We start from the raw sequence: 20,242 nt of genomic DNA, 5'->3' as shown, positions 1-20,242 counted from the left end.
TACGTCAATTAATTTTAATTTATGTCACATAAAAAACATACTAAAATACTAAATCTCGTTTTTTTTATCTGAAAAAATATCGAATAATGCATTATTCGATATTTTTCGAGTTCGATATAAATAGGGTGTCCCACAATTAGTGCGGCAAACTGAAAGGGGTTGTAGAGGGCATCAAAACAAGTGATTTGAGTATAGGAACCCATATCTGGAAATATGCCGTTTTGGCAGGAGGTGGAGTGAAACGTAAATTTCAAGTTGCTTTATTTATTCAAAACATTTACAAAAATTGCTCAAAGTGCCGTCCATTCTGTTGAAGATTACAGTTGAGGGTTGGAACCTTTGTTACACAGTAAAATAAAACACTAAATCACCACAATACACCATAACACTTTTACTTTTACACTGGACGCGCATTTCGCTAACCATGTTAGCATCATCAGCAGATGATTAAAAACTAAACTTTTTTTTAACACTTTTACTTTTACACTGGACAAATAGCAAAATAAAACACTAAATCACCATAAATACACCAAAACACTTTTACTTTTACACTGGACGCGCGTTTCGCTAACCATGTTAGCATCATCAGCAGATGACTAAAAAAAAGTTTAGTTTTTAATCATCTGCTGATGATGCTAACATGGTTAGAGAAACGCGCGTCCAGTGTAAAAGTAAAAGTGTTTTGGTGTATTTATGGTGATTTAGTGTTTTATTTTGCTGTTGAAGACACAAATGTTCAACACGCCTGTTCGCTGTTGATAGTAGGGTGTGCAGTCCGGATTCCCATTCCAAGTTACGGATGGAGTCTTCCAGATTCTTCAGTTCCGCTTTCAGTTGGTTCCCGCTTGGAAAACAGAACGGTTCTGGTCCAGTTAGTGGAGTGGTTGCTCCTTTCCTAGCTAGATAATTTGCTTTTTCATTGCCTTTTATCTATTGGTAAGCAGGCACCCAGAGTAGGAGGACTTTATTTTCTTTGCCTAATTTATTGAGCTTCTCTAGGCATTCTTTGACCAACTTCGAATTGATGGTTACTGCGTTGATCGCGTTTGGTGTTGCTTGACTATCGGATAAGATGGCAATTTCCTGTTTCCGATAGTTCCTATCTAAGATAAATTGTACGCATTTTTCGATAGCGTAAATTTCTGCCTGAAGGATACTGGGGTAGGTGCCCATTGGTTCGGAGTATTTGGTAAATGTCAGTAATAAAAAAAATGTTTTCTTTTGTAAAGACAATCCGATGGGGACATACTGTATATGTCCCCGGATGAACAAGATATAGGAATCATTCCCAAGTAGCATCTATCTGACTTCGAACTAAATCTGACCTGAAGCGACGTCAGACTTTGTGCAAATTTTGGTCGGGTGCTGGTGATACGACCGGTGACGTCGCTTTCCTATTAAAGGCGACGTCGTTGGATCCGAGTCGGTAAATCCAACGATCTGTTGACGTACAAAATAACAACGTACCATTTTTATTAATTTCCCAACGTCGCGCGTCGTTCCCATGTTGGCTTGCACGACGTACATATACTTGAACTAGCCCGACGTCTACCCGTTGTCCGAATAGGATACGTCTCACTGATAATCCCTAAAGTAACGTCAAATTATATTTTGTTGTATTTTATGTTCATATTTATAACCTAATTTACGTATCTCTATTTATGTCCGTAAATACAACCCAAGTAGCATTTGCGACCTAATGAACATCATGAACATAACCTAATAAAAAGTTTTTGTAAACAAACTTAATTTTTTTTTATTATGCCTAAAAAAACACTAAAAAGGCATTTAGACATTCATCTATATTTTACAGAAAGAGGTCGAGGCTTTTGCAAAATAATTATAGTAGTAGTAATATCTTGCCTCCACCCACGAATATTTTTATCCGAAAGAGATGCTGCATTACACTGGTGCATCTTAATTTCATTTTTAAGCTTAGGAAACCAGCAGACCCCATCCCCCTCCCACATGTGAGGTACTGGTTCCAATTCTTTTAAATTTTGTATATATACTATCTTAAAAAAGTGACTGCCCATTTTTTAAGGAGAAAACAAAAACTAAAATATAGTTGCACAAATCCACAAATCACTGATACGCAAAGTGAGGTTACGTGGCGCACGTTGGAATTATATACGTCATAATACGATTGCCGGTCGTCCGGTTTGATGACTTCGGTCGTGTGAGACGACTAATGTTGGAAACCCGGTCGGAATTGGTATATTAGTAGTTCATATTAAGTCGGACACAGAAATCCGCTATTCTTAACAAGTATCCGATTGTCAGCCATTTTAAAATCGTTTTTTGTTTTTAAAATTTATATTCACATTCCGATTTCTAGTAGAATAATATTGATAAGGTTGATTTTGGGGGGAACCACAGTACAGTTTTATGATTAAACCAGCTAGAAAATAAAAAAAATATATTTTGCGAGTTACTTTTTTATAGATATTTTTATTTCATAAATCTACCTAATTTTGAAGGCACTCGTTGTTTTCCGGAGTATTTTAATCAGATATATCAAAAAAGTGACTTCCGTTGACAAAACTGATGTCTTGATTAATGATTCAGAATTATTATAATATAAAATTAGGTAGGCACTTATAGTTATATTCAAGGAGTTATTATGAAGCCATTTGTAATTAGGTAGTTTGGTTAGGTCTTTATGTATTCTTGGTAGCGAATATGAAACCAAACGTAACGTAAGTGCTTAGCGACGAATGTTAAGTAACTAAAATCCAACGTAATATGACGTTGGTAATTGGTAGAATTACATTCCCTATTAGGTCAGATACCGACGTCGAGGCGACCCGAATCTGTATTCCCCATTTAGGTGCAAATAACGGTCGTCAGGCGGTCGAACCGACGTTGGTACCCGACGTCGGGTTTATTGAACGCGACGTGTACCCGACGTTAGATAACGTCCAAATGCTACTTTGGTTTGGATTTATAGCAAATGTTTTTTTTTTACTGCTATCGATGAAAAAGTTTTACATCTGTAATCAAAAAAATCTTTTAACTCTTACACCTGTAATCAAAAACAGTACAGATATAAGCAAAAACAATTATGTAAAAATGACAACAAAGAGAAACAAATATAATTATTTTACCTAGTATTCTGATTGTCAGTCAATAAGATAATGAAAACTTGATTGTAAATCAAGATTAAATTCACAGATTGCAATTTCTTTTCCCATACAGCCACGGTACGTACTATGTACGTACCTGGTACGTAATGTTGGGACGAGTCAGGTCCCTGGTACGTACAAGTATGTAGGAGGACGCACATTTTCCAACGCTCTGTACGTCCCCGGTACGTCACTGGGACGTGGCAATGTACGTACTATGTACGTCGTATGTACGTACATTCCAGGTACGTACATTTTATGTTTTGTTCCGGACCCAAACAGGACGTAAAATGATCGAAAGTACGTACAATGTACGTACTATGGTCGTACAATGTACGTACTATGGACGTACATTTTTCAACGACGTATACGACCTAGGAATTTAATTAGAATTATTTAGTAAACTTTGCCTTAATGCACGTCCAGTCAAGTTCTTTCCGCTCATTTTAATAATACCGGAATGGGTTGCTATACTCAAATGACTTGTTTTGATGCCCTCTACTACCCCTTTCAGTTTGTCGCACTAATTGTGGGACCTCCCCCCCCCTATATTTCTATTTAAGCTAATGACAAACGATGTTAGTTATCATAAAAAGCTAATATTTTAGCTAACAATCATAATATACAGGGTGTTTCAAAACAAATGCGAAAAACTTTAGGGGGTGATTCCTTGTTCAAAATAAAGGGCAGCTTGCTTTATAAACGTTGGGTCAAAAGTCAACCATTAGGGAGATATCGCGGTACAAAGATGGCGGAAAAATAATGTTTTTATTTTTTATTTTGAAAACAAAAAGAGATAGACTAATGAAATTTTATGGAAGCATTACTGTTATGAAAACACACTTTCTGGTAATTTTTCACTCTTTTAAAATGAGTGGAAGGGTTGAAATAAACTACCCCTATCATTTTGTTAACGAAATTTAAAGAAAAATCTTATCAAACACATGCAAAAATTAATTTGGATAGTTTAGTTTGTTTAGAAACTTTTTATCTCTTGTGTTTTTTTGATAAAACTCACCGATTTGAAATAAAAAATAAAATGTAAAGCATTACATGTCAGGACAAAAAACATTTTTAGATTAAGAATCTAGTGATAATAACGATAATAATAATCATCTAGATAATAACGTATTGCAGTAGAGTAATGTCAAATAAAATAATATTAGGAACATCCTAAAAAGTAACAGCGGCCGACTAGATATTTTCCTAAAAAAATTACAGCAGCCCACTAGATTCTTTATCAGAAAATGTATTTTGTGATAAACATTTACATTTTATTTTTTAATTTCAAATCGGTGAGTTTTATCAAAAAAAATACAAGAGATAAAAAAGTTTCTAAACAAACTAAACTATCCAAATTAATTTTTTTGCATGTGTTTGATAAGATTTTTCTTTAAATTTCGTTAACAAGAATGATAGGGGTAGTTTATTTCAACCCCTTCCACTCATTTTAAAAAAGTGAAAAAATTACCAGAAAGTGTGTTTTCATAACAGTAATGCTTCCGTAAAATTTTATTAGTCTATCTCTTTTCGTTTTCAAGATAAAAAATAAAAACATTATTTTTCCACCATCTTTGTACCGCGATATCTCCCTAATGGTTGACTTTTGACCCAACGTTTATGAAGCAAACTACCCTTTATTTTGAACAAGGAATCACCCCCTGAAGTTTTTCGCATTTGTTTTGAAACACCCTGTATATTGCACTTAATAACTATAATTCTGATGTAAAATATTGATTTTGTATAAATATATGAAATAATATAGTGAAAAATAGCACTTTTTATAGTAGTTCACGACAATATTAGTTCATATTGTATCAAGAAATTGTAATTTTCTAATATTTCGTCTAATAATCACCATAATAGCTATAATTCTGGTATAAAATAGATATACAAGGTGAGTCTTTGCAGGGCAACTATTTTTAGAGGTAGCATATTTCGAGCTCAGGAACACAATTAGGAGGTTTTTCGCGAAAAAAAATTATAAATTAGGAATTTTTTGAAAGATCGAGGATAAAGAGAATAGAGAAAATATGCTCCTTTCATCAATATTTACCAGCCCTGAAAATATTTGCACTTATCGAAGACTCACCCTGTATATGAAGAAATATATGGAATAATGTAGTATAAAATATCAATTTGTGGTATTCTTTCGGCACAGATTATCCTAAGGAGATCGCAACCAAAAGGAAATTATTTTATTATTGAATAATCGGAAAAAGTTTATGAAAAATCAGCTCAATAACAAGATACCTATCTTTTATTCCATTCGCTTTGTTAAATTTGATTTATACAATAAAAATGTAATTTTTTAAATAGTCCCTGTATACTTTAAAATTGCCATGTTGGCAATATTTTTATGTGACATTTTCGATATGTCGTCGTACAATAAAAATGATTATTTTAATTTCAGAGTTGTTATATCCAAATTATTTTATTATACAGAATCCATACGTACATTCTTTTGATAACTCAACAATTAAAAATCCAGTTGAGGGTTGGAACCTTTGGTGTTACACAGCAAAATAAAATCACTAAATCACTACAATACACACAAAACACAGCAGATGATTATAAACTCAGTTTATAATCATCTGCTGATGATGCTAACATGGTTAGCGAAACGCGCGTCCAGTGTAAAAGTAAAAGTGTTTTGGTGTGTTGTGGTGATTTAGTGTTTTTATTTGGCAATTAAAAATCCAATACGGATTTTTTTTTGAACATTGTTCTTATCTAACTAAGTAAAAATGAATACTAGCAAAGACTTTATTGAAAATTCATTATATTCAAAATTAAATTTTAACAAAATTAGCAAGATTTTAATTAAGTCCATTTTCTGTTCGAAGTAGATAAAATTCCAGCGATTTTATAAAAATCAGGTGGAAAATTCGAAGCAAACGGAAGTAAAATAAAGAACTAATAATACACAAAGCTCTAAAATGGTGGTATTTTCCAAGCAATTTTATCTATTCTGTTTTAATACGAATTTATTGATAATTCCTTATTTCCCTTTTCTACCTTTTTTATATTTCATTACTTTCGTTGTTGATTTTTCTGTACTTCTGCTTCCATTTCAAAAGTTTAATATTTATAATTATTGCCCAAAAGTGACAGGTTTTTTGTAAATTAATTAATTATTTTTATAATTCGGTATTATTTTTTAAAGAACATGATCGAAAAAATGGCGTCCAGTTGGCTCAGAAATGACGGCCGATGACAGCGATCTTCATTTCATAGCCATCGCTGCCGCCGTTTTTTTTTCGATCATACGGTATATAATGAATGTCTAAACATTAAGCTTTAACCGATAAAGTGTGGAACACAATTCTTAACAAAAAACTCTCAGTGACTTAAACTTCTATACGTTATGTTTGAGCACTACTATAAGTTAATTAAGCAAGCTATAGTTGGTTGTATGAAAATTTAAGTATTATTATTTAAAGCATATATGGAAATGTGTAATTTGTTTATGTGCAAAATATCTTTAGAGATACATATTTAGTTAATTAAAAGCTCATAAATTATATCAATATGCAATCAAAAGCAAACAGAATAATCACAAAACAAAAAAAAATTCACAGAATTTATTAAAACAACAATGTTAAGGCTTAGATCAAGAAGAAAAGCTTGCTACACTACAAACTAAAAACCAACTCACATTCGCGAAATAACAAAAAATGGTACGTCACAACGATGAAGAACTATTGAAGTTAAGGCATGTTTTTCACAGCATTCACACTTTTTGGTTCCGCTTTCAACAAAACTACAAACGGAAAATTACCTTCGTAGATAAATTTTTGAAAAATAAAATAGTAATTAAATATTAAATTACACAGGCTATATCAGATCAGAATACACGATATGTAACTTCATGAGTTTAATTCTTCCTTAACTATAATTTTAGAAAAATAATAATCATATAATAAATAATACAGGATATTTTAATGACACAAGAAAATCAAAATGACTTTTGGGCGTGAAGATGAGGAACTGAAAGAGGTAATGTATTTTCAACCTTATAGTATTAAGATAATTGGTGTCATTCTATTCAATGCCGAAAAGAAGTAAGTAGCATTTGAACTAGCTAAATTCAATCTGCACTCTTATAAGTCACACCTCGGCTTAAAAATCTCATTATATTCCTGTGGAAATCAACGAAACATAAAAATTGCATTTTGAAAATTTTCTGTAATGTCGTCATCATTTTCAGCCAAACCAACCATTTCTAATTATGGTGTAGCCTGCCTCACATATTTAGACCTCTCTTTTTAGTTGCTTGCACATGCTTGTCTATTGTTGGGGATCTCAGGTTTGGTCTTCTTCTAGGGCTCTTAATTCCTCGTGGGTACCATGCTGTAATATTTGGTCCATCTGTTGTTCGTCCTTCTTGCCAGTCGATTTGCCATGAAATTGCCACTGCCCATTGAGGAATTAATTCCGTGGATGACATCTATTACGTGGGTTTTTATCGTATCCAGTCTATCCTTTTACGGTATTTTTGGTTATTCCCAGCATATTCCATTCCATTGGCCGCTGTGCGACCTGCAGTTTCCTTACAATGTCCAGGTTTCGCATGCATAAGTCATGACTGGTACTACTTACACTAGTACACCATGTAGTACACATTAGGCTAAGAACATAGTGAAGCGACGAGGCTAGCGGTGAGCAACCAGCGCGACATCACGTCCAAAACAAACCTGTGAAGACAAGTACGTGCGAACATAGTAAAGCGATCTGCTTGAGGGGTTAGATCGAGCGGCGAGATCGATTCAAATAATTTTGTTTTCGACGCTCTGTCGCGCTGTAGAAAATGATAGATTCCCAAAAATTAATAGATTTAGTATTTGTAAGAGAGATTTTATGGGATCAGAAAGATAGTAATCACCATAACCGGTAAATTTTAGATAAGTTATGAGATGAAGTGGCAAACAATTTTCGTAAAGGTTATAAAACTTGCCACACTTTCTCCGGTTTTTGAAAATTTCATCTAACCAAATGTTTGCGACACTACTGTCCAGAATTTTAGCCACTTTTAACACTTTAAATTATCAATAAGCAAATGAAAATAATAAATTTGCACAAGTATCTCGCTATTCCTCGCCGCTCTACTATGTTTTAGCATCTCGAGGCTTGCTCGACGTGGTATCCCGCTGCTTGCTCGCCGCTATCCTCGTCGCTCCACTATGCTCTTAGCCTTAAGGGGCGTCCAGACCAGATGAGCGAGCAGGAGCGGCAAGAATTCGGGTATGTTCTAGGGGAACGCTTAACTGATGTGGACGGCTCTGCGAGCGAGCGAATGATTGCTTGATCACGCTCGATGCTGTTCCACGCCGTGTCGGTACATCAAAGAAAATTCGCGCATTTGCACGTTCGGTTTGGACGGGATTTTGTTTACCACGTTTGCGATCGAATATCAAAAATGGAATAGCCGAATGAAGTTGTTTTAGAATTAACAGAGGAGTACAAAAATCGCCAAGACCCGTAAGGTTATAGCTAACCTTTTGTTATGATTTTTTATGAGTACCTTGTTTATATAGTGTATTGTTATGATTAACAAATTATGGTTTATGTATTATGTCAGATTGTATTATTCATAATGCATGGTTTTTAAGACAGAGGCGATAGAATGTTACGGGAGATAAGATTGGGAGTGAGGCGTCCGCAGCAGTCAGTCGGTACCGTGCGCTCGCACGATATACGTGTTTGTGTCGTAATCTTAAGTACTAAAATGTAATAAAGAAGTTATGAGGGAAATCCAGTGTTTTATTTGAAAATACAAGATCTATTGTTACATATCAGAAGTGGGATAGAACTACTAGAAGTACCACAAGAGTTTAAAAAGTGCCAATATGCTATGTTGTGTGTGAATCCATAAGTTAAGTTGCTGGAAAAGGACATAAAGCCATAAAGTAACAAGCCAGCAATGTTAGTGAATAAAAAGGATAATAGTACATACAGGAACATTTGGAAATTGGCTTATCCACTCCTACTTCAAAAATGGGAAAAGACAAGGCTGTTACGATGTGCAAGGTGCAAACTGCAAGTTATGTTTGCTAAAATAAGTCTTTTGATTGACCATGTTGACATAAACACTAAAGCAGTGAGAAAATATAGCTTCAGAGGATACATTCGAATAAGATAAGTACACAGATATCAATTAATTGTTAATTTATGTTTCATAGTTACGAATATAAAATTTTTAGTTGCTTGTTTATGATTTTAAAGACGTTATTGAAATTAATATTCCAATAAATTGAATTTGTAAAAGAATCAAATAAAATAAAAGGTTCAGATCAATTAATGATAGTGATATCAATATAGGGCAGCCTGTATAACAAAAAAATGTTTTAACTAAAATTAAAAACAAGCATCTTTTGCATAATCTCTTTGCAAATTTGATACAAGCAAAATCAAATGTTTAATGTCTAAATTATTTAAATTGATTTTGTAAAGGCTATTCATTTCTAGTGAATAAAATTAAACAATATGAAGGTTTAAAATATCACCAAGGTTTAAATTTACACTGTGAACAAATAATCGCAAAAATAAATCTCTACAAACATTATAGACCGATATAGTCTAAAAATAGTTATTGTTTTAATAAAGTTTATGATTCAAAAATTATTTCTCTGTTTCTTATAAAGATATAACGTTCTTTTTAAAATAATTAAGGACTAATTATTATTTTCAGGACGGTCTTGAAAATAGTCTGTTAATAGAAATAAAAGGAGTTACACAATATGTTTCAAAAAAATATATGGTGATAATTGATAACAGAAAATGTTCGTACACAGGTCGATAAACACACAGAGTTTTTTACATAACACAATAATATTTGTTTGGATTTGTAAAAAGAAATTAGTATGCACAAAAAATTGTTTTGTATGTTTAACAATTTATACAGAGGAGTTTAAAAGAAACCATTTAATTAATTTCGTGTTGTGTTGATTATATTTTATGTTATGGTTTTAGTAAAGCCCTTCAGGATTTTACCAGAAGATAGAGTGTCGGAGGAATAAAAAGTTTAAATAATTACTTTTGTTCGGCCTCAAAAAAAAATAAATAAATAAAAAGAAATAGGAAGTTTGAAATACCAAAAGCTGTAACTTCAGACAATAACAATTAAAAAAAATAAAGTTTATCAATATAAGAAATCAGACTGTTTTGCAACAAAAATAAAATAAATTAGCATTGAACGCAATGTCAAATGCAATGTCCTCACAACATTCTACTTCCTAAAAAAAATATTTATTCTGAATGTTCTCTTTGGAAACAGTATATGATTTCACTTTTTGAATGATTATTATTTTGTTCCATGATTTATTCGCTAATCTCTTTTATTGAAATCTGTTTTAGTGACATGTCAGACATACTTGAAGTGCTTCATGAATTATAAAATTATAAATGAATTGGGAGATATTATCAAGATTCTAGAACCCTAGAGAGAGCAAGGTGTCTCTTTTGGTAGCACAGCCGAGTATAGTCATTTACAGATGATAAGTTTGCTGAGCGATTTGGAATATGAAGTTTAGAAGAATATGAAGTATCTGTTTCTTTTATATAGAAACAAATTGAGCAACTACCTAATACTTATATAGTTGGAACTTGATTTCAACCATCATATGTATCCTTTCAAGTCATCACACCATTATTCACTCTGTACTATTTATTTAACAAAATTTTTAATGCATTTAAAAAAAATCGAATTTAATTAAATTAAAATATAATTTCCAATCTGTAGTGTTCATCAATACTAAAGTATCAGAAAAAAACAAAATAATAATTTATGTTTATTACTTATGAATAGCAGTTAGGTACAGATATCAATTTCATTGCCTCCAGCTTTCATGGAATGTTGCAAACCAAACCAAACCAAACCAAACCAAACTCAATAATTTCTTATTAAAAACAATTGAGTAAATATCATTTCCTATTTAACCACAACAGAGTTCAAGCAAAAACACTCAAATTGCACCCTGTATGTTTACAGGATAAAATTTTCTTTTTAATTGAAAATACCAAGAATTAAATATGACTAAGTACTTGTTAAACAAAGAGGATCAGAATATCATCAATATTTCTAATATTTCTATATTTTGTTTTAAAGACAACTGCGATAGTTTAATAAAATGTTCGAAGCATATTGATAAAAACTAAAGTTCTTTGGTAAAAAAAATAACTTAAATTATGGTTTATGTATTATGTCAGATTGTATTATTCATAATGCATGGTTTTTATGACAGAGGCGATAGAATGTTACGGGAGATAAGATTGGGAGTGAGGCGTCCGCAGCAGTCAGTCGGTACCGTGCGCTCGCACGATATACATGTTTGTGTCGTAATCTTAAGTACTAAAATGTAATAAAGAAGTTATGAGGGAAATCCAGTGTTTTATTTGAAAATACAAGATCTATTGTTACACTTCCTCTAGGTGAAATTGCTTTTCGGTAATTGGTATCACTTTTCATTATTTTTATGTCAATTAAATCTAATAAGGTATTAAAATCTGTAAGTGACATCCGACAAAAGTTCTTAAATTTTCCAGAATCTTCTGTTTCAACATAGTTTGGTTTAGTAAATTGTTACCACCATGAGAAACTCGATTTTTAAAAAGAGTTATGTTCCACCATCTCCTCTGCAATCGTTTTCTCTTTTGACGTTTTAACAATTTATAAAATACAATGAAAGACGCACAAGCAATCATTTTTTCCGGCATTGTGTGGCACTTCATATTCATAAGTGCCACACACCGATCAACGCCAAACATACAAATAATCGCTAGGTCTGGACGGAAGCTGATCATGTGCTCGAGAGCAGCAGAAATCACGAGCGAATTTGAATAAATGTTTGCTCGCGCTCGTTACTGCTCGCTCATCTGGTCTGGACGCCCCCTTAAGACGAATGTTTTCTTCTTTAGATAAAGTTGCATTCTAGATTTGAATACGATTGAGTTTTTCCATACATCCTACATGCTAACTTAATTCTTTTGTTGATTTCTGGTAGTAGAGATCGCGAGCTGTGTATTAGTTGTCCCAAATATATTCTCCTACTATTTCCAGTGTTTGAATGTTCATTATTAGAATGTCTTTTCTGTCTACTAGTTCATTATACATTACTTTAGTTTTTGCTAAATTCATTTTGAGGCCTACTTTATTGATGGCTGCATTTAGTTCATTAATTTGTGCTTGTAGTTCTTCGGAACTATTGGCAATTAGGACTATGTCATCAGCGAATCTTAGATGGTTAAGATATTCTCCATGTATTTTTAATCCCTTGGTGGTCCAGTCCAGTTGGCGGAAGATTTCCTCTAGTGTTTCTGTAAACAGTTTTGGGAATATCGCGTCTCCCTGTCATACTCCTTTGCCAGTTGGTAACTTTGGGGTTGTTTTATATATCATTACTCTAGCTTTGGCCTCTTTCTTTATATTGGCGACAATTTCTATATAAGGACTGTCAATACCTTGTTTCGCTAGGGCTTCTATTATTGCTTTAGGATATAATTGAAAGCCTTCTCAAAGCCTATAAAGGCCATGGCTAGTGAAAGTTCGTATTCTTTTGTTCAGCTTATAGTTTCTCTTAGTATGTGATCAATCATGAAGTATGTGATCAGTCTTGCTGAAGATGCTTCTAAAGCCTCCTTGTTCTCGTGGTTATGCAGCGACTAGTTTTACTGTTACTTAGTATTTCTGTGAATACCTTGTATGTGTACTATGCACCTACTGGTAGCAGGCCTATGAATCTACAGTTTCTCTTGTGCAATGTAGCCTCATATATTTCGGATAATTATTAAGAAATATAATTAGGTAGAAATGTTTTTGGAAAATATATTCTGATCCATAAAACTCTGTATAATAAAATTTAAATAATTCCCATACCTATGTATTTCTTACACAAACAAAAATTGTATTCTAAACAAATAGAACAATGGCGTTTCTAGGTACATAAAATATTATAACATACCTCTGTCTCCAGTTTCTTGTACTGCCCGATCTCTTGTATTGAAATTTCGATTCAGATTCCCTCATTGACCTTTGATATTTTTTCATTTTCACCCAGGATCTTCCTGCAGTGTCATAACAACACCACACAGTTATTAATACTGATAATAAGATGCACCAGTTGAACACCACCATTGCTAATGAAAGTAAAAATACATTAAGTGTTAATGTTTCTAAATGATCTATACAGGGTGTCCCAGAAATAATTGTAAGTATTTTAAGGGGTGATAGATCTCGATAAAAGAAACATATTTTCTCTTTATCGTCTTTTAAATAAGTCCAAAATAACGGAGTTATTTCACTTTGAAAATTTCACAAAAAAATATTTTTTGTTAAAATTTTGAGAACCACTGGATCTTTTCGGATTTTCTTTCTTGTAAATTTAATCTACTACCATATTATCAAGAAACTATGTTTTTTAAATAAACTCTAAAAAAATTTCCAAAATTTTTTTCAAAAAATTCGAATTTTCAAAATTTTTTTGCGTGAAAAAAACCCATGGGCGTGTTTCTGGGGTTGAGCTATACTACCAGATAAATACTTGCACTTATTTTTGGGACACCCTGTATAAGGCGAGTCTTAAATAAATGCAAATATTTTTAGAAGTGGTATATTTCGATCTCAGAAACGGTGTTTTCATTTTTTGTGAAAATTTCTTAATATGTGAAAAAATTGGATTTTTTAACTTTCTAGTTAAAAAACACAATATCTTGATAATATGGGTAGTAATATATAATAATAGGTAGTAAATTAAATTTAGAGGAACAAAAGCCCCAAAACATCCAGTGGTTCTGAAAACCTAAGCAATTTCTTTATATTCAAAGTGAAATAACTGCGTTATTTTGGACTTATTTTAAAAACGGTAAAGAAAAAATTTGCTTCTTTTATCGAGATCTACCAGCCTTAAAAATATTTGCACACATTTAAGACTCACCCTCTATAGAAAAAGATGTTATACTAAACAGCTTTAAAAAATGCTCCTAAATTGATAGTGTTAAAAATGTTAATCTCTTATTTCCTATTACAATAATTATCTTTAGTTATCTGTTTTAGTTTTATTTCTGTTATATAAAGCGGTACTTTTTATAGTTTCTACATATCTCTTTATATTAATGCATCATTTATGTGTAAACCATAAAAATAATATAGAATTTTAAAAGAGCTGAATTTGTTTAATAAAGAAAAAATAGCTAAACTTATAAAAAAAGTAAAAGTTTATAACAAAGAAAGCAAACATTTTTGTTTCAAGCAGTAACAGTACTGTGAAGTACAACTTATCAAAATTACTAAATATCAAAGAAAATTAACGTAGAATGCATCTAAAGTATGATTCTGAAAGAATTAAGAAACCAATTAAAATATGAAAAAGCTTTCTGAGAAATTGTCTTTCATTATTGTTTAAAATTTTGAATATAAAAGAAATTAGAATAGATAAATAGCTGATTGTGTGTATTATTGATGTGTGTATGCTTATTAGAATATCTTATTAATTATTTAAATAGAAATTATTGTGTCATATACGACAATATACAGAGTGGTCCGAACTATATTCCGGAAACTTCAGCAGCATATTGTGCAGATAAAAATAAGTAAAAAAGTTCGTATAAATGTATGTTTTCTTAATAATTTCTGAAGTAATGTCAATATTTGGATTAAAATTGGTGTCTGGAAGTTTTTTGATATGAAAAATTTGATTTTGATGTGAATATGACTCTCTTGTAGAGGGCGCCATCTACATGTTTTTTAACTGGTTTGGAGAGTAATAACTTTTAGTCCGTACCTGTATAAAACTACTGAGTAAAAAAATATACATTTGTGACGTTTTTTACACAAAAAACGTTTCTTGGTAAAAATCGCTACGAGTAATGGTTCTTGAGATATTTGGAATCAAGATTATCAATACCTGTCATCATTGACATAAATTAAACATGTTTACTAAGTAGCTATTAGACTGAAATCATAAATTTGAAATGTTTTGTGCCAAAAGTTCAACAGAAACTATTTTATCATTTTTTCGAAGACAAATTTATGATTAATTTAAAAAAATAAAAAGTTTCCAAATTTATCATTTCAGTCAAATAACTATCTACTCAAAATGTTTATTTTTTGTCAATAATGACATGTATTGACTATTGCCATTCTAAACATCTTGAGAACGGTTGCTCGTAGCGATTTTTACCAAGAGACATTTTTTACGTAAAAAATCACAGAAATGTATATTTTTTCACTCAGTAGTTTTATACAGGTACAGACAAAAATTTATTACTTTTCAAAACATTTAAAACACATGTAGGTGGCGCCCTCTACAAGTAGGAGTCGTATTGGGATTAAAATCAAATTTCTTATGTCAAAAAACCCCCAGACACCAATTTTCATCGAAATATTGACGTTACTTCAGAAATTATTTGAAAAAAATCGAAATAAAAATGAAAATTGTACACCCTGTATCTCCGAAACTAAGCATTTTAGGACATACATTTATACGAACTTTTTTAGCAAAATAAAAACGCTAAATCGCCACAATACACCAAAACACTCGTCCAGTGTAAAAGTAAAAGTGTTTTGGTGTATTGTGGTGAATTAGTGTTTTTATTTTGCTGTGTAACACCAAAAGTTTCAACCCTCAACTGTAACGAACTTTTTTACTTATTTTTATCTGCACAATATGCTGCTGAAGTTTCCGGAATACAGTTCGGACCACTCTGTATATAACATTTTAAATTGCCTACTGAATATAATAATAGCATGAATGGTATAAATCCCATCTCGTATAATAATTCCATATTTGTTCTAAATACAGTACAGTCCTATTAATTCATTCATTAAAATGAAGTAATAAAGACAAATCACCTACTATCACCATTACCAGGGAAATCCAATATTTGGACAGTTCAAAATTTGCATGGAATTTCCTATGTTTTCAAAGACGAATTGAATATTTTTTACTTTTTGTTTGGTTTTTATGGGTTAAAAAAGCTTATTGCCAATTTGAAAAATTAATATTGAAGCAGTGTAAAATAAGTAATATTAAAAAAATAGTCCAAATAAAATTTGGATATGTCATAAAACTGTTCCTTTAATAATATTTAAATATTTTTTAAATAGTTTTTTACTTCCGGTGTTGGGGGTAGATAGACATCACAGACGGTCTAGTGTTAACTTACATAGAAGAGTATGCGGCCCGTCTAGCTGCTGGTAAACGGTGCGTTCCCTACTGTGCATTGAAAGAAATCCTATATTTTTATTAGTCCTTTAAATTCTAGTATTAAATATAAACCGACCGAATCTCCATAGCTCAGCGCGTAGAGATTCCGCCTATCAAGCGAGGAAACATATTTTCGTTTATAATCTGATAGTAAAGTATTCAATATTTGTTTTTTTTTGAATCACCAGAATTATTTAATACTTTACTATCAGAATATAATCGAAAAAAAAATAAAAAAGTTTTTGCCCTGACGCGGATTCGAACTCTGAATCCTCTGTTCGTAGTGAGAAATCGGAAACTCTACGCACTACGCTATGGAGACATGTTCGATTTACATTCAATACTAGAATTTATAGAACTAAATTAAAAAAAATATAGGATCTTCTTCCGATGCGTAGTAGTTAACGCAACGGGTATCGGCAGCCAGACGGGTCGCAGGCTGTTCCAGAGAGCATAGTAAAAGATATATCAAAGAGCCAGCTTTCTTAAAATACTTTCTATCTCTTAGACTATAAAGGTTCGGTTTCAAATAATTATATTTAAATTTTCATTAAATCTTAGATCAATAATATCAAACTTAATACATCTATTAAGTTGAGATTTCTTAGTTATTACAATGGCACAACTAGGAACATATTTTGACTTTATTGGCGTAACTTTGTTGGCGAATTCCATACAAATATACAGAATTTGCTAATTAACTAGTTGTGAATTATTAGAATTATACTATATCCGCTCGTGTTTTACCTAATACAGTCTCTTTAGCGTTGTCAACAGGGCAGTCGACATAATAATTCATCAACCAAGCTACTCCAGCTGAGAGCCAGCCAGCCTCGATGATCATCACAGCTGTAAATTAAAAAGTTATTTAGAACTTTGTAACAACAATTTTATTATCAATACTTTTTAAAATATAAAAAGGTTTTTGACTCTAAATAAAATATTTCTATTATTTAAACACACACCAATATTTAGTTTGTGTGTCCTGGGTCGATAAGCAGGGTTTCGCTTTAAAATCTCTTTTGAAATTCGAGATTTTAATGGACGGGAGATCAAATATTTGAACCCCATTTTATAAAAGTCAAGCCAGTACTTACTCAATCTCAAGCAGAGCCGCAGCTAACTGGAGATTGAGTAAATGGCTCAGATCCTACCAACCGGATGTACTATCCTTTGAAAGTAACCATCTCTTTATATTTAAATGAGATGGAATACTTATATTTGGTTCTTTATTACGAAATAATAAGAAAGGATAGCCTGCTTAAAGTTCTCTGAATAGAAAATAGTAATTCTTGTGCGAGGTTAAATACTTTAGGGTAATCGTCTATGCAAAACTCATCAAGAATTTTACAAAGAAAACTAAAAGCACTTTATTTCTCTTCCCAAGAGAGCATAGAAAAACATTGGGATATGTTCTAGGCTTGATGCATTCTCCGCCGGTGCTGCCATCGCCATTTCAATATTATTTTAATGCGATCGACATGACGCATGACGGCGCGCGGCGTGAACTATTTATTGCTAATTTCTGATTTCTGCCGTAGAGTGCGCTGCGGTCGGAATTTGTTGAAATTAACTGAAATGCACCAAGCCCATATAAATAAATTAAATTTAAAAGTTATTTAAACATTCCCCATTTAGAAATGCTAGCTAAAATTTCAATTTAATTCTTGAAGATTACTAAACAATTAAACCGCAAAGAATATTATGTGAAATTTCTAAAATAATACTTACATAGTCTTATATATAAAATATACTGCATTGAACTTCTTGGACCAGTATCCAGTATACTTCCTCTTAAAGCTACTATACACACGCATATTTCTATAATCATTGCAACTATTAATAGAGCTAAATATCCAACTACTAGACCCCATAAGAGCAGAACACATTGAACGCTGCGGTCGTACTTAACCAAAATTAGTACTAGTCCCAAAATTATTGTCCTGAAACAAAAATAATTAAATTAATTGCTATTGTAATAGTAAATAAAATAAATTTCCACAATAAGTAGTAAATAAAATGATAAAATAGTGTACCTAAATTAATATAAAGCGATACGAATTAAACTTTTAGGCGAAACTTTTTTTTTACCAATTAAACTATCGAGGGCGCGATTTTTAAATTACTACTAGGTAGACTAACTGGAATTTAAATTTCCAGCTGGGGATTCAGGTGGTTGTAAAAAATGTCATTCGTTATGACACTTTAGTTTAGTATTAAGAATTTTTGGGTCAAATTAATTGTGATGTGATACTTCAAGTTTAACAATTTTTGCTAGCAGACGTTGCAGTCGAATATTGTTCGTTTTAGAAACTCTTTTAGTGCGAAATGTACAAGATAGCTGAATAACCGTTGCAAAAAAACTCATCGCAACTTTATTAGAATATTTTGAACGGGTAAGTAGTAATGACCCTATATGACCATTAAGTGCTATTAAGGGGGTAATTTTTGTTGATGTAAAAATAAGATTTATTTTTCCTATCAACATAGGTCCGACTCTGCTTTGTTTCGTAGCTACCGGGTGTTAAAATCTTGAAAATCTTTCGATTTATTATAATTTTCTTCCAAGTACTTTTAGCGATTCCAATAAAACTTTGAGGGTAAAAGTTACTATATAAGTGCTACATGTTTTAATGCTAAGAAGTGTCGATAAATTCATCAGAGACGTGCATATGGGTTATCACTGGAATATTTTTCAATGAAAAAACATGTGCGCCACTAATACCACACATAATTTTAAAAAGTTTTAACATCCTGTAACTCTAAAACTATGCATTTCCATACCCATGTTTTCCATACCCAGTGTTTTATTTTGTAGTGTTTTATTTTACACATGTTTATAGGATTTTTTTTTATACCTATTTCTTGATGAGAGATCAATCAGTACCTACCTACTTGTTTAAAACTTTTGCAAATTAATGATATTAAACTTTTTAAAGGTTGCGATTAGACTTTGATCAAGGCAAATTAATGAAATTGCGTTTATCTCATCAAGGGGATCGAAAACGGCAAAACATCAAGAGACAACTTCTAATCGGTATTAAACTGCCTACACTGTTTCGCTAACAAAAGAAGGTCAGTGGCGTACATGCTTTTTTAGAAATAATATTCCAATAATAACCCATATGCGCGGTCCTGGTGTATATTTCGACACTTTTTTAGCTTTAAATTATGTCGCATTTATAAGTAACTTTTACCCTCAAAATTTCATTCCAAACGCTAAAAGTACTTGGAAGAAAATTAAAATAAATCGAAAAAATATTAAGACTTTAACACCCTGTAGCTACGAAACAAAGCAGAATCGAACCTATGTTAATACGAAAAATAAATATTATTTTTACGTGAGGAATCTCCCCACGAGGCACATGTTTTTAAACACCCTGTATATTTAAAATTAATGTATTTTTGTTTCCAAAAATATTTTGATTAATAGAAAATATGTAAAAGTGTGGCGGTCCAGCTTAATCACGTGACTAAAAGTTTATTTGGTATGTTTTAGTTTATATTATTTTTCAGTATCTATGTATTATTTTATTAATTTTAGTAATAATAAGTAAATGACCCTGCAACCTTAAAACCAAACTACTTATTTTTATTTTTCTATCTACATATTTTCGAAATATAAATATTTTACGAATAATTAACAAGGAAATTATTATTCAATATAACAATCTTTATCACGGATCCTTGTATTGTATAACGTAGACAACTATGACATGCGCCTTTTAGTAAACTTGCACTACGATCAAACTGCTGCTCTTAGGGTCGATGAAGGAACTACATAAATGACATCCCAGTAAAACGAGGAGTAAGACAGGGGGTGTGTTTTGTCACCGTTATTATTCAACTTGTATTCGGAGAACATTTTTAACCAGGCTTTATCCGGCAGAATAGAAGGCGTTAAAATTTGGAGGC

General features: G+C 31.8%; 1 protein-coding gene across 1 annotated transcript in view; it reads right to left on the bottom strand.

Annotated features, from left to right (window-relative positions):
• The window catches only part of LOC115875784 (sn1-specific diacylglycerol lipase alpha), a 172,300-nt gene that overhangs the window by 47,621 nt on the left and 104,437 nt on the right, over nucleotides 1-20,242 (bottom strand). The window contains exons 3-6 of the mRNA XM_030891288.1: nucleotides 18,059-18,270; nucleotides 17,075-17,176; nucleotides 13,085-13,259; nucleotides 6,784-6,888 (exon numbers count right to left, since the gene is read on the bottom strand). Of these exons, the coding sequence (XP_030747148.1) occupies nucleotides 6,784-6,888; nucleotides 13,085-13,259; nucleotides 17,075-17,176; nucleotides 18,059-18,270 (594 nt within the window). The remainder of the gene's footprint in view (nucleotides 1-6,783; nucleotides 6,889-13,084; nucleotides 13,260-17,074; nucleotides 17,177-18,058; nucleotides 18,271-20,242) is intronic.

The sequence above is a fragment of the Sitophilus oryzae genome, unplaced genomic scaffold (assembly GCF_002938485.1).
Source record: "Sitophilus oryzae breed Bouriz unplaced genomic scaffold, Soryzae_2.0 scaffold_1396_pilon_pilon, whole genome shotgun sequence".
Classification (NCBI taxonomy): domain Eukaryota; kingdom Metazoa; phylum Arthropoda; class Insecta; order Coleoptera; family Curculionidae; genus Sitophilus; species Sitophilus oryzae.
Note: the sequence above shows the minus strand (reverse complement) of the source record. Positions and strands in the feature narration are given on the sequence as shown.